General features: G+C 40.7%; 1 protein-coding gene across 1 annotated transcript in view; it reads right to left on the reverse strand.

Moving 5' to 3' along the window:
* Positions 1–931: 931 nt before the first annotated feature.
* CHST9 (carbohydrate sulfotransferase 9) overlaps positions 932–18,354 on the reverse strand; it is a 241,906-nt gene continuing 224,483 nt past the window's right edge. Inside the window, exon 5 of the mRNA XM_059894450.1 lies at positions 932–2,020. Coding sequence (XP_059750433.1) covers positions 932–2,020 — 1,089 coding nt within the window. The remainder of the gene's footprint in view (positions 2,021–18,354) is intronic.

An 18,354-nucleotide genomic window follows, 5' to 3' on the forward strand; every position in this document is an offset into this window, starting at 1 on the left:
ATGCACATGGTGCTTTGATTCAAATAATATTCTTATAAAACTTTGTTATTGTTTGAGGTCTATATTCAGAGTGGCAACTTTTGTTTTTGATGATTATTCCATCCTGAAACAATTTCCCCCCTGCCCAATTAAACCAGAACGAGGAGCACATTTATATCTGATGAGGCTTAAATTTCTCAGTCGCCTGCTTCAAAAGTGAAGACCTTTAGTGGTTACGTTCATTTTGTCTCTGCAAAAAGGGCTCAAAAGGAAACAGAATCAATTCCCTCAAGTTTTTCTGGAAGAGGAAGGTTACTTTTGTTGCTTTGATCTTAGCATGTTGTGCATTTTTTATTGGCTGTTGAATAGAAAAAGCCATAGATTCATCTGGTTTTTCTGCTATATTCTCATATTGTAAATCACATCATGCCTTCCAATCTAAAGTAAAATGTTCAGGTCCAAAACACCATTTCCAAATTGATTTATCATTACAGTTGATGGAAAGATTTCCAGGGGTGCAAGAAGACTATGCAACTTTTGATTCATATGCCACAGACTGCTAAAAATATCTCCATACACTTTAGACAACAGATTCCAGGATGGCGACATACACTCATGCCATTTTAGATCGCTTTTCCTACCCTTGCAAGAGGCAGTTGTACCTAATGTAGCAGCTGGCTAGGTTACTGCTTCTATAATATAATCCATAATGCAAAAGCAGCTCTTTTCCAAACATTTTAGAGCAACTGAAGTTGTTTACATGTCTCTGTGGTAATTTTCCTATAACTTTGTGCCAATTGGTTTCATACTCTTCGGTAAAAATCTTCATTAAATCAAGACAACTGCACTTAGTTAAATTTTTCTCATAGAGAGAATTATAGGAAAATTACAGCTAGCTGATTTGAGGCCATCATCATGAAGTACATCCAGGGTTTTAGAAAATGAATGCACACTATAAAAATGGAGTTGTATAATTAAACATCAAATAATCCAAGTAATAAAAGTCATAGATTAATTGTCTCTCAGTTCTAGTCAGATCCTTTAAATACTGTCTCACCACCTGAGCATTGGTTCTTTTATCAGAAGAGTGCCTATCCTTAAAGTTGGGAAATTTCAGCTTTTTTGGAGCTCCAATCAGCTGTAAAAAGTAATTGGCATCTTCTTCCAAAGTTTCAAATTTTCCTACAAAATCATAGTGGATCAAACACGGATAGCAGAGTTTGCTGATCTTTTCCCAGTGAATGTCCATTCCTACTGGACGGTGGGAGTCCAGCAAATAGTGGATGAACTCTTTGAATTTGACGCCAGATCCATTATTTAATTCTTCTTCACAGGCATTCGGCCGATATTTCTTTATAATTGCCTTTCCAAATACTGGATGGTAATAACTATTGGGGTGTTCAAATTTGTCCCTAAATGCAGACACTAATCTTTCCATGGGATCACGAACAAACACAGCTTTGGTGTAGGTATTTAAACGAGTATAAATCCCTTTTAAGTCGAAGCTGTCGAGCTTTTTCAAATGCTTCCCGTAATGAACAGCATCATGGGAGATGTTGTACGCGGAGGGGGCCAATCCGTTGAGTACCATCAGAATTCTTTTCCAGTTGGAACAGCCAGCCTTTGGTACCTCGCAGTATAAAATTTTGTGTTTATCTTCTACATAGATCCTGGAGACCATGTGAAAAAGATGGGATTGAGGACGACTCACCCCACCGTACTTCTTGCAAAATTCCTGAAGGAAAGACCTGCGTTTTTCTTGAGTTGCATCAATTCTCTTCCATTTGCTATCTGTGACTAAGCTTTTGTTTAAAGGGCGTATGTCCACTGGCCAATTCATTTCGCTGAACTTCCTGAAAAGGGTCTTAGTCCCGTGATGTTTTTCAATCAACTGAATTGTTGGTGACCCTGTGATCCTACTCAAAACTTGCGCCTCTCCTTGGGAGTGGTTGTTCTCTGTGAAGACCCTAGTAGGCCTCTCAGAGTTGAGTAGATTTTCCTCTTTATTCTTGGGCTCCTCGGACATGTGGGACTTGGGGTTCTGTTAAAATAGAGAAGGGGAAATGTTGAAAGCACATTCACAAATGTGGGTATTTGATAAGGAACTTAAAATATTTGTTTTAAAACGCTATCAAGGGGCACACATTTCGTGTAAGCTGCCGGAACAATTTAGCAAAGCATGTGGAATATACATTTTGTAATAAGCTTCTTCATAGAAAACGTAATGATGAAAATGGTATCCATGCATCACTTTGAACCAAAGCTTCACATTTTATAGTATATATATTTGGGCTACTATGATGTTATTCATTTAATGTTCATGTGCTGCATTACATTAATACTCTCATATTAAATTATCTGAATATTATTGGGATAAAACTACTAGTTATTGATTTGAATCTATGATCATAGTAAGTTTGTTATTGTTTTTGTACTGTCTTTGCATCTGTGGGTATCAATTATATAATCTTACAAAACGCAAAAAAAAAAAAAAAAAGGTATACACAAGATAGAAAGGAAAAGGCCCTGAATTTCCTATCTAAGCTTTGCCTGTAATGCAATAAAATATAACTCCATCGTTTTGTAGGTCAACGATTCTTGAGCTATTAAGGAGTGTGTTACCTTCAAGCATTGATTTAGTGCATCTGATTGTAGATACAAAATGTAGCTGTATTTGGATTGAAATTTTTGTTGTTTTGGGGGACATTCTGTAATGCGCAGAACAGTTCAAAGTAATAAATTACAACTTAAAATTGTAGCAAGGCCAATTATAAAATTCTGGTGACTACTTCAGTTTTCCAAGCACTTGCAAAAAGTGATATATATTTTTTTCCCTTGGAAAATGTTTTATTTTTCTAAATTCATTTATCACAATAATTTCATAACTATAATCATGTTATCATACAATTTCATTCATGTATGAGCCCTTCCCTCTTTCCCAAGTGAAGAAAGACTAGGGAAACCAAAAAAGTCTACTTGATGTCCTGCTACATAAAATTGTATCAAAAGTGGAATAAGAATTTATTTCTCTTGTCAGTGGGATGAATCAACCCATTTACTGTCAGCTCTTCATCTGACTATATCCTTCCTACAACTCGCGGAAGTGACTGGGTAAAGGAAGACATGGGAGATGGGGTTTACAAGGTGGCATCCTCTGATAGTGACAAAACTTGTAAGAACCTTGACTTTTACTCTGGTTAAACTACAGAGGCTTTGGAGTGTTCTGAGCAGAGAAGTAATATGATCTCACTTAGACTAGAAAGAGATGGTTGAGAAGACTGGACTGAGGCTATACAGGTAGGGTTGTCAGCATGGTATTGGAAAAATGAATGAATAAATGATGTGCTGGGGGGAGTAAAGCATAGGGCCACCAGCCTAGGTGTGGAGGAAGTGCTGGGGAATGTTTCCTAGAGGAGATGTGTGTATATATATAGACAGAGGTAGGTAACTATAGATATAGATCTATTTACTATTATGTTCTCAGGGTCAAGAACGGTCTGTAGTCTCTAGTTATTGCTCTCAAATATTTGTTACATGAAGGAATGAATGTATGAGTCAAATTAGGTCTTCAAGGATGATTAGGAATTTTCTAGCAAATTGAGCAAAAAGAGCAGAGGAATGAAGCACTGTGTATGGAGTCACCTCCAAGCCTCACAGTCCTTCCACTAGCTGAGCTTTAAGGAGAGATGCTTCTTTCTAGTGGAAGAATATTGACTGAGTAACCCCTGATCACCATACACCAACTTGCGTAGCCCCATAAAACAGCTGCCAAGCTCCTCCACACCACCGAGCCAACTACTTGGTGTTTCAACTCTAAAAGCATTTGTCTGCGGTCTTCTCAGAGACTGCCAGGGTGACTTGAAAGCCTTGAATCCCTCTTTACCCTGATCAACAACTTGTAGTCCAGAAAATTTTCACATATAATGTAAAATTTGACTTGAGGTTTGAAAGATCATAGGGTTATTGGTAGACAGCATGGGAAGTGCTTAGCGCAGCCCTGAAATCAAACTGCCACTACACTTCTGCTGCTACGTCTTCAACAACTCCAACTATAAATAATAATTGCTATTATGGTTTTAATAGCAGTCTTCATCATAATAGTATTTTATCCCAGTGACCTAGTGAATTTCAAGGTTCGCCGGTTGTCCATTATTATCCAGAATGTTATTTGTGTGTCTCTACATATGCCCCAATTAATTCTCTCCCTGCCCCATTAACAAAAAGAAAAACGAAATCAGCCTTCCACTGTGCCCTCTGGATCTTCGGCTTGTGGTCATCAAATTCCTCTTTAATCTCCAGAGACTTCTGGAATGTTTCTTTTCCATGACTTTTTCTAATGAAACCTGGATGGCCCCCAAATCTCTGCTTCCCTTGCACTTTTTCAAGTAGATGAAACTTCAGTTCTTTGGGCAGCTTGTCCCTCAGGCCAGAAGACAGGGAGCTATTTCCTTGTCCTTCCCTGTGGCTTCCAGGACACCCCCCAGCAAAACCCTCCTGCTTCTGTGAAGCACGTGTGTCCTGCTCAACCTCCCTTTTCCTCTCCCCATGCTGTCATCTGCTTTTCCCACTGACCTTTCATCTTCATGCACTGACGAGTTTAGCTCCCGGCTCAGACTCTGCTTCTTCACCTCCACTCTTGTCATCATGTGTAGTGACTCTGACACGCAATGAACTCTCTGCTCTCTTGACCACCTTGCCTTTCGTAGAAGTCTCTCCGTTTCACATGGACCTTGCCACTGACAGAGGCTGCGCCACCTCCATCACCTCTCTGACCCTCATTGTCTAACCTTCCAGCACATCATTGCTTCCAGTTTTGCAATTCTATGACCACTTGTCACTATGTTATTCAAGCTCTTAGCAGCCAGCATGCCTGGTGGCACTCAGAAGTCACCTCTGTAAGGATTTGTTTCCTGTTCACCTTGTCTAAATTATGTTCCCCTCTGAGATTTTTTCCCACTGAACCCTGCTTATTTTTCTCATAGCATTTATCACAATATGAAATGATTGTTTTACTTCTAAGTTGTCTATTTTCACCCCATCCACATCGCTTGCACTAGAATATGACTGCAGAAGTCTAATCTTTCTTGTTCTTTGTTGGCTCTCTGGTACCTAGCACGTTGCCTGACGCATAGAAGATGACCAATAAATAATTGTTGAATGAGTGAATGTGATTACAATTCAATGATGGGCTTCTAAGCAGTTGTTTTATGACCTTGTCGAAGAAAAACAGTGCTAATCAGAAGATCAAGGTTAACTTAGATAAATAATTGACCGATTCTTTTAAGGTGCCGAAAATCTGTATTCAAACAAATCTTTGGCAGAAGAGAAGACAAATAAAATAGGCACAGGTAGAACTGCTCATGCTAAAGTAGGCATGGAGGTGGGAGCCTTACCTGCCTGCGAAGTCAGATTGGTTCAAAGTCACTCAGTGCGGCTTGGTAACTCCTGGAGGCTTGCCAGCCATCTGGACTCCTAGATATCACTGTGGACACCCCAAAAAGAATCTGGGGATGGGGTCCTGACTCTAATTTAGACAAGCTCCCCAGGTACTCCACAGGCAATAACGGCATTTGGGGTCCACTGAACTGGAGCATAGCAAAGGAAAGTAAAAAGTAAGAGTTCATCTCATACCATCCAGAAGAGAAAGACTCCAAATACGGTGGACATGAATATTTCAGTAAGCAGAGACAAATGCTCTATTGTAGGCAGGGTGTCACATCAGGCCTCACACAGACCAGATGAAATACCCTTCACCTTCATCCGCTTCCCTTTGCTGGAGGTCCCTGTTCCCCAAGCTACTTTCCAATCACTGGTTTGACTGGGGAGATTACTACACAAGGGAAAAATTCATTGCGCATAAATTTGACTTCAGCCTCCTACTAGTTTATTGAGGACCAGTCTGTTTCCTCAGCTCTGACCAAATCAAGGTACGGACAAAGGCTTAATTCTAGGTACTGATACCCCATGAGCCTTCTTGTTGGATGGCCATGGGACCCTCTCCAAGCAACGCCTCACTTCACCATCACTCACCTTATAAAAACAGTTACTACAGAACATGGCTGTTACCTTGATGCATTCAGCCATATGGACTTCATGGTATATATTTTGTCCAATGCAGTTGAACCAAGTTAATCTCATTTCTGACTCCTCTTAGACAAACCTCCCCTTTCCCCTAGCTTAACTGAGGTATAATTGACAAATAAAAATTGTATATATTTAAGGTGAAAAAAAACAGTTACTAGGATGTGGTGACATCCCTCCCTCCCCCACCAGCCCCCTATTCCACTTCCTTTTAATCACAGCAAAGACTGAGGGGTTTGGACTACTAATATCAAGGTTAATGGTATTTTAAATTGGAGGCTTATACCAATGAATTTCCATCATGATTGTTATAATAACAATAACGACAACAATAATAATAAGAGTAAACTCTTACATTCCCATTTTCCTTCAGGGTATTTTGTTCAGACTGTCCCTAAAGCAAAGGCATATAAAGCCAAACTTATCCTGTTCCTTCCAAAACTGACTCTTCCTGCACTCTCTTCTGTTTCTGAAATGGTTCTATTACATTCTGGTCCGCACTGACAAAATCTGAGGGATGCTTTAACAATCAGAAAGTAAACTGGTTAGTTTACATCTCATAATGCCTTTCAAAAAAACTTCTTTTTTACTTATTATTTCTTAATTGGATATTCTTTAGTAGCCTCCTAATTAGGCTTCCTGAAAAGTACTGCCAAATTAGTCTTCCTAAAATATTTTGTTTTTCAACCCTTAAAATTGGAACTGGCTCAACTACATATACACTAAAGTCCTGACTCCTTAGCTTGGTATGGGCAGCCTGTTACCACCGGGCCTCTTGTCACTTTGTGTTCTGCTCCTTTCCTGATGTGTTCTCTGTCCTCTACTTGTTTCTATCAGTCTCTCAGCATCCCCCATCCATGTTCTCCTCCATTCTTGGGACTTCCCAAATCTCCGAAGCTGATATAAAATCCCACTGTCCCCATGAAAACCACCCAGGTCTCCAGTGAGGGATTCTACTCTCTTTGAAACAACTTCAGCACTTAGTCTGTACCACCTGTAAGGAAAATAACTTTATTCCAGCTTACACTGCTATTTGATTTTCTCTCTGGAGAAACTCCTTCAGCCACAGCTAAACTGTAAACTCTGGCAGAAAGCTATAGTTTTCCATATATGCCTTTAAAGAGTGGATATTATTGCAAAATTAGCTGAAAGACATGTAACCACAGATCAAAAAAATGAGTATTCAAAGAAGTCTAATGAAGAAAAATTGTGGAATATTTATGAACTCTGCAGTAAATTTGAAAGTCTCACTCTTCTTAGTTTTTAAAGCCTAATGTACCTCCCCTGTGAAGTCTCCTCTGATCTTCAACAGTTAAATTAATTGCTCTTCCTCTCTCCCCCTCAAAGTCATGGAGCCCTTACTACACATCAGGCACTGCACTAGATGCCAGGGCTGGCTTGGTGGATAAGACAAATGTGGTCCTTGCCCCCTTGGAGCTCATATACATAGAGGAAAAAAATCAAATAATTACACAATTAATTAATCTATTACCATAGTGGCAAAGGCTCCAGCGGGAAGCTATTGGAGGCTGGGAGTGCAGAAATGAGACTGCAGGGTACAAAGACAAGTCTACTCAGTTTGGGTGTTAAGTCCTCTGTTTAGCACTTTTCGTTTTACTCTAGTTAGCTGTTATAGTTGGTTGTCTAGGTGACTAGCTCTCCAATTAATTTTAAGTTTATTAAAGGTCAGTGTACAGGCTTATAAATCTATATTGTCTCCACTAGCATCTAGAATAGTATTTTGCATAAATATATGTTTTGAATTTAATGGAAGCAAAAGCAATATCACTCCTATACTCCCCCCTTTTCAGGCAACTAACGCACACTGGCTTTATGCAGTCGACAAGGGTTGTAATTCTGCAAAACTTGATCTGCTATTGTGGGGCTGATGGAAACTATGTAATGCAAGGATGTTGATCATTCATTCATTCAACATACATGTATTGAACTACCACTAAATACTGTTTTTGGCCTTGTAGAAATGGATGAAGTAGATCAAATTTATGGACCCTTGAGGAAGCCAAAGTTTAACTGGGTTGATTAAAAAAAAAAGCAGTTTATGAAAAAGATGTGATAATTGTTATAATGGAAGAGTGCATAGGGTATTTGTGGAACATAGAAAAGAGTACTTAATTTTTCTCAAGAGATTTTTTGGGGGCAAATTTCAGAGAGGAGGTAGATGCCTGAGAGGAGTCTGGGAGGATGACTGGGAAGCTGACACGTGGACCAACCAGGATGGGAAGGTACCATCAAGGGGACACTTGAGGGACCAGGTTCAGATGAGAGGGAGAGGCAAGCAGATTGGGATTCACTCCGGAGGGCCTTGTGCCCATATAAAGAGTCTAGACTTTGCCACATAGGTGACAGGGATTTTCAGTAAGGCAGGGACTTAGAATGAACATTCTAGTAGCATCAGGGAGGTGTGACTGGGGGTAGGGGGATCATCTAAAAGACAACTGTGACTGTCCATAAGGAATTCTTAGGAGAAGAACTAAGACAATGCGGTCAAAAGGGAATTATCTGAGGCAAATTTAGGAAATTGACCAGACTGGGAGAGTGAAGGAAGTAGAAAGAATGGATTCCCATCTCCCAGAGAGAGGAAACAGGAGCAGTAGGTGTTATGAGAGGCTAGGGAGTGGATGTGGGTACTCACTATCTTCAAGTTCAGAGCTCTGGAGTTTGAGGTACCTTGGGAAATCTGGACATCAATATCGAGACTTCAGAGCTGGGTATACAGATTTGGGAGGTGTTGGCTTGTGGAGGTGCTAGCTGAATTTATGGGCCTTGAAGGCATTTCCTAGACAGAGAGGCAGAGATGATCACAATGTCTGCTGTTTACTGAGTGCCTGCTACGTGCCGACCCGTAGCAGGCACTCTTGCTGCCATGATAATCTTTCACTTCCACTTTCCAGATGAAGAAATGGAGGCTCTTCATTTAACTTGTTTAAGGCACACAGGGCTTCAGCACAGGTGAGAACCCAGTCCCAGAAAGCAGCGTATACTCAAGGACCTGTTTCTTCGCCATCCACTACTTGAGCTACTTGAGCCCTGAGACAGCCATGCCAACTGTGAGGGCAGCAGTGACAGTGGCAGGATACACTCCATTTGTCTTATTTGGTTAAGCATCTGCCAGCCCCAGATCAGATTCGCCTGTGTCAGCACCTTTGAGTGACACACACACACACCCCTCTGGCTTATGTCGCCTGCAATATTTGACAACTCAGCTTTACTCAGGGCTGCCTCTTCAGTGTCGGCCCAACCCTCTCAGTCTAGAGCAGGCGACTCACTCTTTGGTGCTACCATGGGCCTGTGCTAGGATGGGAGGGTGGCCTGGGGCACCAGATTGTGCCCTGGGGAACCTGGGGCCGTGCTGAGAGGGATTTCTTTTCAGGATTTCAGGCTGAGAAAGAATGCAAAGGAAGAATGTATGACATAAACTCCCAGCAAAGCAAGGCAGAGAGGCAAGGAGGAGTAGAGTGGCGGGGTGGGGTGGGGGGGGCGGGTCAGAGGGGGTCAGAGGGGATAGATGACTGACAAAACAAAGTGATGATCCAGCATATATTTGCAAAGTCTTATCTCTTCATGCATTAAGATAAATTGTATCACTTTCATTTTAAGAATATTATTTTATTAATAATAAATTTTAAAGTGTTTTGAGGGTTTTCAAGATAGATAGTTTCTCCTGAAGATGACGGTTTGTTTCAAGATGTCGTTGAAATGGCTACTAAGAAGTATCCATGGCCATAGCCAACTCCTTTTGGTCTCCCTTTCTTCTCAAGGCCAGGTATGAGTGCCACTGGTCCCGATCCCTTAGCCTGAGGCTGGGAGCCTTCAGTGTCTGTACAACCTCATTCCCCAGAGCTGGTACAGAATGAGCCCGTGCTGGACATGGGAAGATCACAGAGGGCCGCCTGCCCCCTGGAGCCCAGCCTCAGTAAGTGCAACTGTGCGAATGGAGAAGCGGGGGAAGAAGGCGGGAGGGAGGAGCCAGGGGCAGTCCAAACTTTCCTGTTCTTTTCTTTAGGCAAAGCTCCAGTCCCAGGAAGTAGCATTTACCTGGGGAACTGTTTCTTCCCCACCCATTACTTACTGGTCCAAGGTTACTTGAGCCCTGGGAACACAACACCAACTGGGAGAGTGGTCGTGACAATGGCAGGGCTCATGTTGACCAACCACAATTCTCTTATATCGAGACACTGATGGATAGGATCCTGCCTAACCTATTTATAGAGACACAACTACCATCAAGCAAGCAGGCAAGCGTAATTCTCTAAAGGTCCTGCAGACACTGCGTCATCACCCCCCTTTCCTCACTATGATTCTATAATCTGTTTCTTGTAAGGAGCAAACATATCTTGACGTACCTTGCTCAGAAATACAATCACAGTCTATTAACTCCATCTACTCCCCACACAAGAGAGAACTGCCCACAGTAGGGGGAAGGAAGTCTCAGGCTTCACACAGGGGATTTTCTTAGGGCCGCCCATAACTGCAGCCACTAGCAACTAGACTACAGCCTATACTGTAACAAGATGAAAGTGCATGGATTTGAGCACCACGCACTTGTGAAAACCAAAGACAAGGTGCGCACTTCTGGATCAGTTCTCAGACCAATGGGAGGACTCTTGCTTCACCTGCAACTCATGGCCCATATATTGAGATTCCCAGGTCCAGAGCACGCTCCCTCCTGAGCAAGGAAGGATGTATTTATACCAGTTGTCAGGGAGGGTTGGTTTTCACGTCTTGGCCCCTGTCAGGGCTCTGGCCTCCTTTAGTTAAAGCACAGCTGCTGGACCAAGGCCGTAGGGAGAGGATGAGTGGTGAGGGTGGGTTTGGGATGAATATCGACAGAGCGCTTCACGTGTGCCAGGCACTGCTTCAACAAGTTCATCCTCACCCCACCTCTGTCAGGTGGTTACGATCACGTTTCCATTAAACTTACTTGGTGTCTTACGACTGGCAACTCCTAGAGCTGGGATTAAAATTCAGACTTGTCTGGCTCCATACCTTGTGTTTCTTACCATATGGCACATGTTTACTCTACAGGGCTCTCAGTGCCATCACATGTGTAATTAAAAGAGTGTTTCCTTGCTCTTAAGTCCACGTGAATACTATCCTTTGTACCGAGCTACCTTGAGATGGCCACATGTGCTGAAGTCAACTCTAGAGTGTGCAGTGGACATTGCCAAACCTTTGGCTGCTTCTCTTCTGCAATTTAAACTACATATGTTGGGTACCAAGAACAGATGCGCTATTGGACAGTCCCAAATAATCAGCATGGCCGAGAGGGTACTGGGCTCTTGTTTCTAGAAAACCATGATTCGAGCTAGTGCTGCCTGGACTTTGGGTTTCCCATTATGTTGCATAAACCACACAGAAACTGTGATCATCTGCTCAGCTTTTATGCCTCAGAACAAAGCTCCTTATTTTCACAGTATCTTTATTTCCTCTCCTGCTTCTGGGAACACTCCTGTTAGAAACATCTATCCAGACTTGGTGGTTATGGAGTGATGATGTCTTCACTCCATGCCCGGTGGCCTTTTCAAGAGAACATATTTTATATCTTGGTATTTCAGTGGCTGCAAATCTGGGAAAACACATAATATGTGGGTACTTCTGAGCTGTGCATCTGGATCAGGGATGAAAGGAGGGAAGTTGAAGGTATCTTTCAATCCCTGATAAACTCCCAGTGACCAGTGAATCTGGTGCCCATGGCTTTTTATCAACAAGACACTAGCTCTATGACTCTGTCTCCATGGGGATTTATACACTGAGGAAAAAATGTCCATTTCTTGTTGTGAGTAATAGGACCCCTGAGTGCTGAGTCGCAGCATCTTCTACTGCCCCAGGTTCATCAGCAGGACCATGTCTCCTCCGGACCCTAGTATAGAACTCATTTTCAGCAAAGTCTAGTTTCCATGTTCTAGGTTAGTAACTTATCAGATGGTTGGCGCAAAAAACAGAAACCAAAAAGTTTTGTGTATTGCATTCTGGTTAATTTCTCTGGGGTCCTATCACCCTCCAGGTGGTTGTCTCCAAGGTAACTGGTATCATTCTGCTCCAGTGATCTCATCTCTTACCTCCATCTAGTCACTTTCCTGTTGGGTGTCTTCTTCAAGGTATTTCCAGCCCCCAGCCCCGCATGGCTACAGAATGAGGAAGACAATCGTGGTGGTCTACAGGTGCTCAGACCAATTTGCAAAAGAACCCCTGAGTGCCAAGGTAGGTTGTGAGACACACATTTCACACCTATTTCAGCCCAACAACTTGTGAAATGCGAGGGAGACCAGACTTAGTAAATTTTTACTCTTATTCATGCTTTACTTGCAACTTTCAACTGACCTTAAATTAGTACTTTCTACCAAATCAACCTCACTCACTGGAATAAGATATCTAACCGATCAGCTTGGGGTAGTTGACTCAACCTCCCATGCATAAAAGAGAGATAATAATGCCGACTTTATGGAGTTGTGAAAAATAAATGGAACAAATACACAATGCCTGCCATGTAGTATATACTCATTAAGTGTGGCTTTTAACCGCAACTTTTATATTTCTGCCAAGAGTATCACCTTCCTGCAGTAACCCTGGGGACCTTGCATTAATCTTTGTCTCAGATTGTTAATTCACTTCTCATACTCAGACACCAAACTCTATTCATTTTTTCTCTAAACTGTTCATTCCCACTATCAATGTATCACTTAGACACATTTTTTTCACGCCCAGACTATTGTCATAGCCTGCTAGCAGGATCAAGAGATGCATTCATTTGATGGGTATTTATTATGAGCATCTAATATGTGCCCTGTTTAATGGCATTGGGGCCAGAGGGGCAAACGACTCTGACAAGGGTCCTGTTCTCATGGTACTTGCCTTCCTGTGGGTGAAAGTAGATAACGAACAGATACATGAACAAAAATTTTGATGATCATACGTGTGATGCAAACACTAAAACACAGCGATGTGGCAGAGCGTGAGTGGCAGGTGGAGAGTGGGAAGACAACATGAACTAGGTGTCTAGGGAAGATCTATTTGGGAGAAGCTAGTTGAGCAGAGATCTGAATGACAAGAAGAAACCCCAGATCTGGGAGCAGAGCGTTGCAGGTTGAAGCAACGAGGGCAAAGGGCCCTCAAAGGGGAATGAGCCTGGTCAAGTGGAGGGACAGAGGGCAGATGGTTGTCGTGTAAGTGCAAAGGGCCTGGGGACTCAAGATAAAATCAAAGAGGAGGGCAGGACCACATGCTGTAGGAAAACCAGGTCATGGAGAATTTAAGATTTAGGATTTAGGTCATGGGAAAGATGTAGGTTTTTATCAGAGGTGTAATATGAGCCACTGGAAGCTTTATATGGGGGATAACATGGTGTGAAGCACATTTTATAAAGCTCACTCTGATGACCAAGTGGAGAATGGACTGGGGGCTGTTAAGAGTGGAAACAGAGTAGCCTGGAGAGAGGCTGGTGGCTGGTATCAGTGGAGGAGCAGTAGAAAGGAAAAACACAGGGTATGTGTGGAAATTGCTTACTGATTGATGACAAACATGCATCCTGAGCATTCGTTTTTTCAGGATTTCTCTTGTATGAAGAAGGGTGATTATCTGTCAATATTCATTGCACCATTGAGCCAATATGCAATGCATGAATCATCTCCGAGATAAGCAGATGAGGCTTTCTTGTAATCTTTCTATTTTGCTGAGATAATTTCACTTGCTTTGGAGTTTATGAGGCCATAAGTGGCTCCCATCTGTTGATGAACATATTTCTAAGAGTCATTTAGTCTCAAGTATGAAATACTTGAGGGGAAGTTAAATTGTAACTTTTATATTCCGTGTCATCTTGGTAACAGAACCAAAATTGGAAGCATGTGTTCAATTTTGGTCTTTCATTTTCAAAGCTTTAGGTCAGGCAAAGAATTAATTTCATTTGTTTACAAAGCAGATTATGCCTAATAAAATCTACTTTGTTTACGGTCACATTTTAGTCAATCCATTGCCTTAGAAAATGAGAGAAATCTGATTGGCTAATTAGTCAACATAGTAAATGACATTATTCCACATCCACAGAACATTGGCCTAATTGAATTATCCAGTAATAGTATGACGGAAATATTTCCTTTTAATACATTTTGAGCAAGGCACATACCAGTGATGAAACAGTGAAGAATCTTGTTTATTCCAGCCTTGTTTGATGATCGACCATAGAATATAACATAAGACTTCTATGGATAATAACTTTTTCCACATTAAGGAAAATAAAGCAAGGTAGCTTTCAGTGGGATCCTTACTGGTACTCTGAATTTTCACTACTTGTCTGTGCATCTTTTCCTTCCCAGAAATTTGTTCTCTGATAAGTGCTAAAAAACTTTACAAAAGAAAGTTTCAATAAAATTGGTTTTAATTTATGCATAATCAAAGAGATAGGTTGGATCACTTTCTTTCTCTAGTGAGAGGTAGAAAAACTCTCCAGGACACTTTCTTTCACTCTTGAAATTCTGATGAGGACTGTTTCCTCAGCCAAATTCAGATACGCACGAAAGTCTACACACAATATCAGGGATTCCCATGGGATCTGCCCTGAGGGGCCAAAACAATTTATATAGCATGGATTCTACAGAATTGTCTTTGTATTAATGACCACTACTTGTATTTTTTTTCTTTTTGGGCTTTTAGAAATATTTATTGTGGCCAAATGTTGGAAATAGTGAAATTCAAACTGATGAAAATAAAAAAGGATTACAATTTATAAATACAAAGGAAATAGCCATTTTAGCATCATTATAGGGAATAGAGTTCAACTTAAGCAATGATCTATATACACTATAAAAATATTTCTGATCCCTTGATTACTACTTCTTTTATTTCTTTTTAAAATCAACTTTATTAAGGTATAATTTATATACAATAAATTGAGTTTAAAGTATACATTTTGATGAATTATGACAAATGTGCACACCTGTGAAACTACTGTCAAAATAAAGATACATAAAATTTCCATCACAACGAACATTTTCCTTGTGGACCTTTGCAATCCATCCTTTCTTTTGCCCCCAGCCAGATAAGGCAACCACTTATGTTTTTTGTCACTATAGGTTGTTTACATTTTTTGGAATTTTATATAAACAAAACCATGTAGTATGTTCCATTTTGCTTGATCACTACTTCTCAAAACACATTTTTTTATGTCCACAAACAACTTTTATTCAAAATGATGACTACGCTGGTGCCTCGTTCACACAATTCCAGAAGAGATCAAGTTTTCACTTGAGTCCTTCATGCAGTTCTTTATCATGAGAAGAAAGAATAACATGGGTAAAATAGTTGAAAGGTAGATTTTAAAAAATACTGTATTTTAGAATGTATATTCAATCGTGATGACAAATGGGCTCTTTGCACCAGTTTGATCATAGCTTTAACCCAAGAAGTGAAAGAAAGGTTTTCTATAGGTAGGAGGTGTTGGAGTTACCGAATGTTGACAGGTCTCTACTCACTGGGTTCCTGGCTTGTAGAAGGTGGATACTGAGTTGCTACGTGTTGAGGAAAAATCCCAAATGATGGTGCTGACCATTTTGCTCATAACATCTGCTGAGCTGAAAAACTGCAGTTACGCAGTTATACTCATCTTCAGGTACAGATGTTAGCAAGTAGGAAGGGGTGTGATTAGAAATCTCAAAAGAGAGGAGGAAAAAGAAGAGAAACAGATTGACTAGAAATCATCTGTGGAATAGATTTCCCTGGCCTGTTGGTGACAACATCTTAGGTGGTGCGATTCATTTACATTAGATGGTAAATTCTCTATTTTCATTCTTTCTAATAGATGCTACAGTTTCAACCGTTTTAGAATCTTATATTTTCTCACATGAGTACATATACAGTGACACCTTATTACTAATAGTGAAGAACTTATGAAAGAGTTTTTAGAAGTAAGGTGCTTTTCTGGAAAACAGAAGAACAAGAGAAGGTTTTATAGTTGGTGAGAATAAAGGTTTCTACCTCAATTCTTGTTTTATGTCTGTAATAATTTGGTCTGGGCTCTGCTGAAGTAACTTGCCAGAGGGCAAAAGATTATCCTAATGTATACTTTTTTTTTTAGTTTTTAATCTATTTTCAGGTGACAAATAGTTTTTCTCTTAGACCAGATTCATGTGATTTTTCACTTAATTAAAAAAGTAATTTAATGCTCATCAGGAACCCCAGAGTAAGTACATGCTATCTTTTTAGTTAAAACGTTTTTTAAAAAAGACCTAACACATCATAAATATCTGTATTCTAGACTCTCACAACCAATTGCTTCAGTGCTGGTGTTAAGATTGGAGAACTGGTTAGGGTGGTCATAAGTGGGATCATTTAATTAATAGAAGAACTTCCAGAACAAGTAGTAGGACAGCACAATAGCGAAGAGAAAGGATTTCAGAATGAGATCCATCCACCTAGATTCAGATTCCAGCTCTGCCACTCATCATCTGTGTACCTTTAAATAAGGATATTTAAAGCAGCAGGGAACAGTGGCTGGTGCTTACACGGTAGGGTTGGATTGCCTGCTTCCATCCTGGTGTGTGATCTGGGGCAAGGCATTTAACCTCACTAACGTTGACTCCCTTGATTTGTACCTGCCTCCCAAGGTTACTGCTGTGAGGTTTAAATGAGATAATTTTATGTAAAACTTATCATAATGCCTACACACAGAAAGTTTATTAAACAATAATAATGCTAACCATTATTATTATTAACTTAGTGCTAAGCATGGCAGGACCTGAAAAATTACTAAATCTTTCAAGCTTGAGTTTCCACCTGTATAAAAAGGAGATTAAAATACACATCCTCTTGGGGTTGCTGTGACAAATAAATGAGATGGTGCATTACATGACTAGCAAAACTCTTGGTCACAATTATTCAGAAGCATTCTGAGTGGGAATGATCTTGAGTGGGAATGCTTAAGTGAGAATTATCTGCATATTTGATTGCTAACAGCTCTCGCAGTGAGGTTAATAAACCATTATTTTCCTCTTGGTGTTCACGCTTTTAAAACACCTGAGGGCTGTCTTCGCCTCCCTCCCTTTGTCATGACAATATATTTCCAGAGACTACTGTCTATTGTCTTTTTCCATAGACATCCTTACACAACGTTTTAACTTTCTTGGCTTCCAAATAAAGAGGCGAGTGCCAGCCCTTTGACACTTAGACCTGAGTATCTTCTAGTTATGAAGCCTTCTGACCTTTAATAAAGCCCATCTTTTACAAATCCTTCTTTGTTAACCACCATTAGTGCCACCACTTCTGGATCATTTCAGTCTTGCTTTCAAGCATTTAAAAAAGACTCATAAATTGGGTAGCTTTTAAAAAGCACAACTCCCAATTCTAGAAGGTATTCTTAAAAGAGAATGAGGGGGATGGGATCTTTACTAGCTCTATTCATGCTGAACCTGACAAGAGAAACTCTCTTTAGGTCAAAGTTGTCTCCTTGAGTGCATGGTCATTTTGATAAGAATAGTGCAAGGTAATGCAATCCCACTTTAAATTTAGAAGTTGTAAAGTTCACGCTACACTGAAAAGGGAACAGTGAATGACATTTCCATGTTTACATTTGAGAAAAAAACATCAGGTGCCAAGTCTTGACCCAAGCAAATGGTTCAGCGTTCTACAGGCAGTTATGGTATGTGGACATAAAGGTGAAATAAAGGTGTGGGTCCCCCTGCCCTTTGATTCTTTCATTCCCCAGCTGTGTGACCATTGTTCGTAGAGACCACGTGCAGCCTTAGCTGTGTCTTCTGTTTTTGGTTTAGATTCCTCACTTGGGAGGGCAAAGGACAACACCTAGTTCCTGCCTTATAAGAGTCAACGGCACACTAGGTGTGAGCGGTCCAGGGTACAGAGAGCATCCTGCCTGCATCCAGCAGTTCCTCTGGTTTCTAGGATAATAATTTAGTGAGTGGAAGAATTTACAGTGAACCAGGAATTGGTTGGATGCCTATGATGTGCAAGGTCTAACAGTGAACACAGAAATGAGCCAAACGTGATATCTTTCCTTTGGGACGATACTATCTAGTTACAAAATCACATAGGAATATCAATAATTAGAATATAGAGTAGAAAATGCAAGGATCTATAGCAAAGGGGCAGAAAAAATAATATAGGTGCACAGAAGAAGGAGAGATTACTCTTAGCTCTGTGATGAGGAAGGCTTCATGGAAGAGGTGATATTGGAGTGAGGTCTTGGAATATGAGTAAATTTTGTAACTGCAGAGAAAGGGGTGAGTATGTTGGTAGAACAGTTTTAAATAGGACGCAATAGTTTTACAT

Source organism: Balaenoptera ricei, chromosome 14 (assembly GCF_028023285.1).
Source record: "Balaenoptera ricei isolate mBalRic1 chromosome 14, mBalRic1.hap2, whole genome shotgun sequence".
Classification (NCBI taxonomy): Eukaryota; Metazoa; Chordata; class Mammalia; order Artiodactyla; family Balaenopteridae; genus Balaenoptera; species Balaenoptera ricei.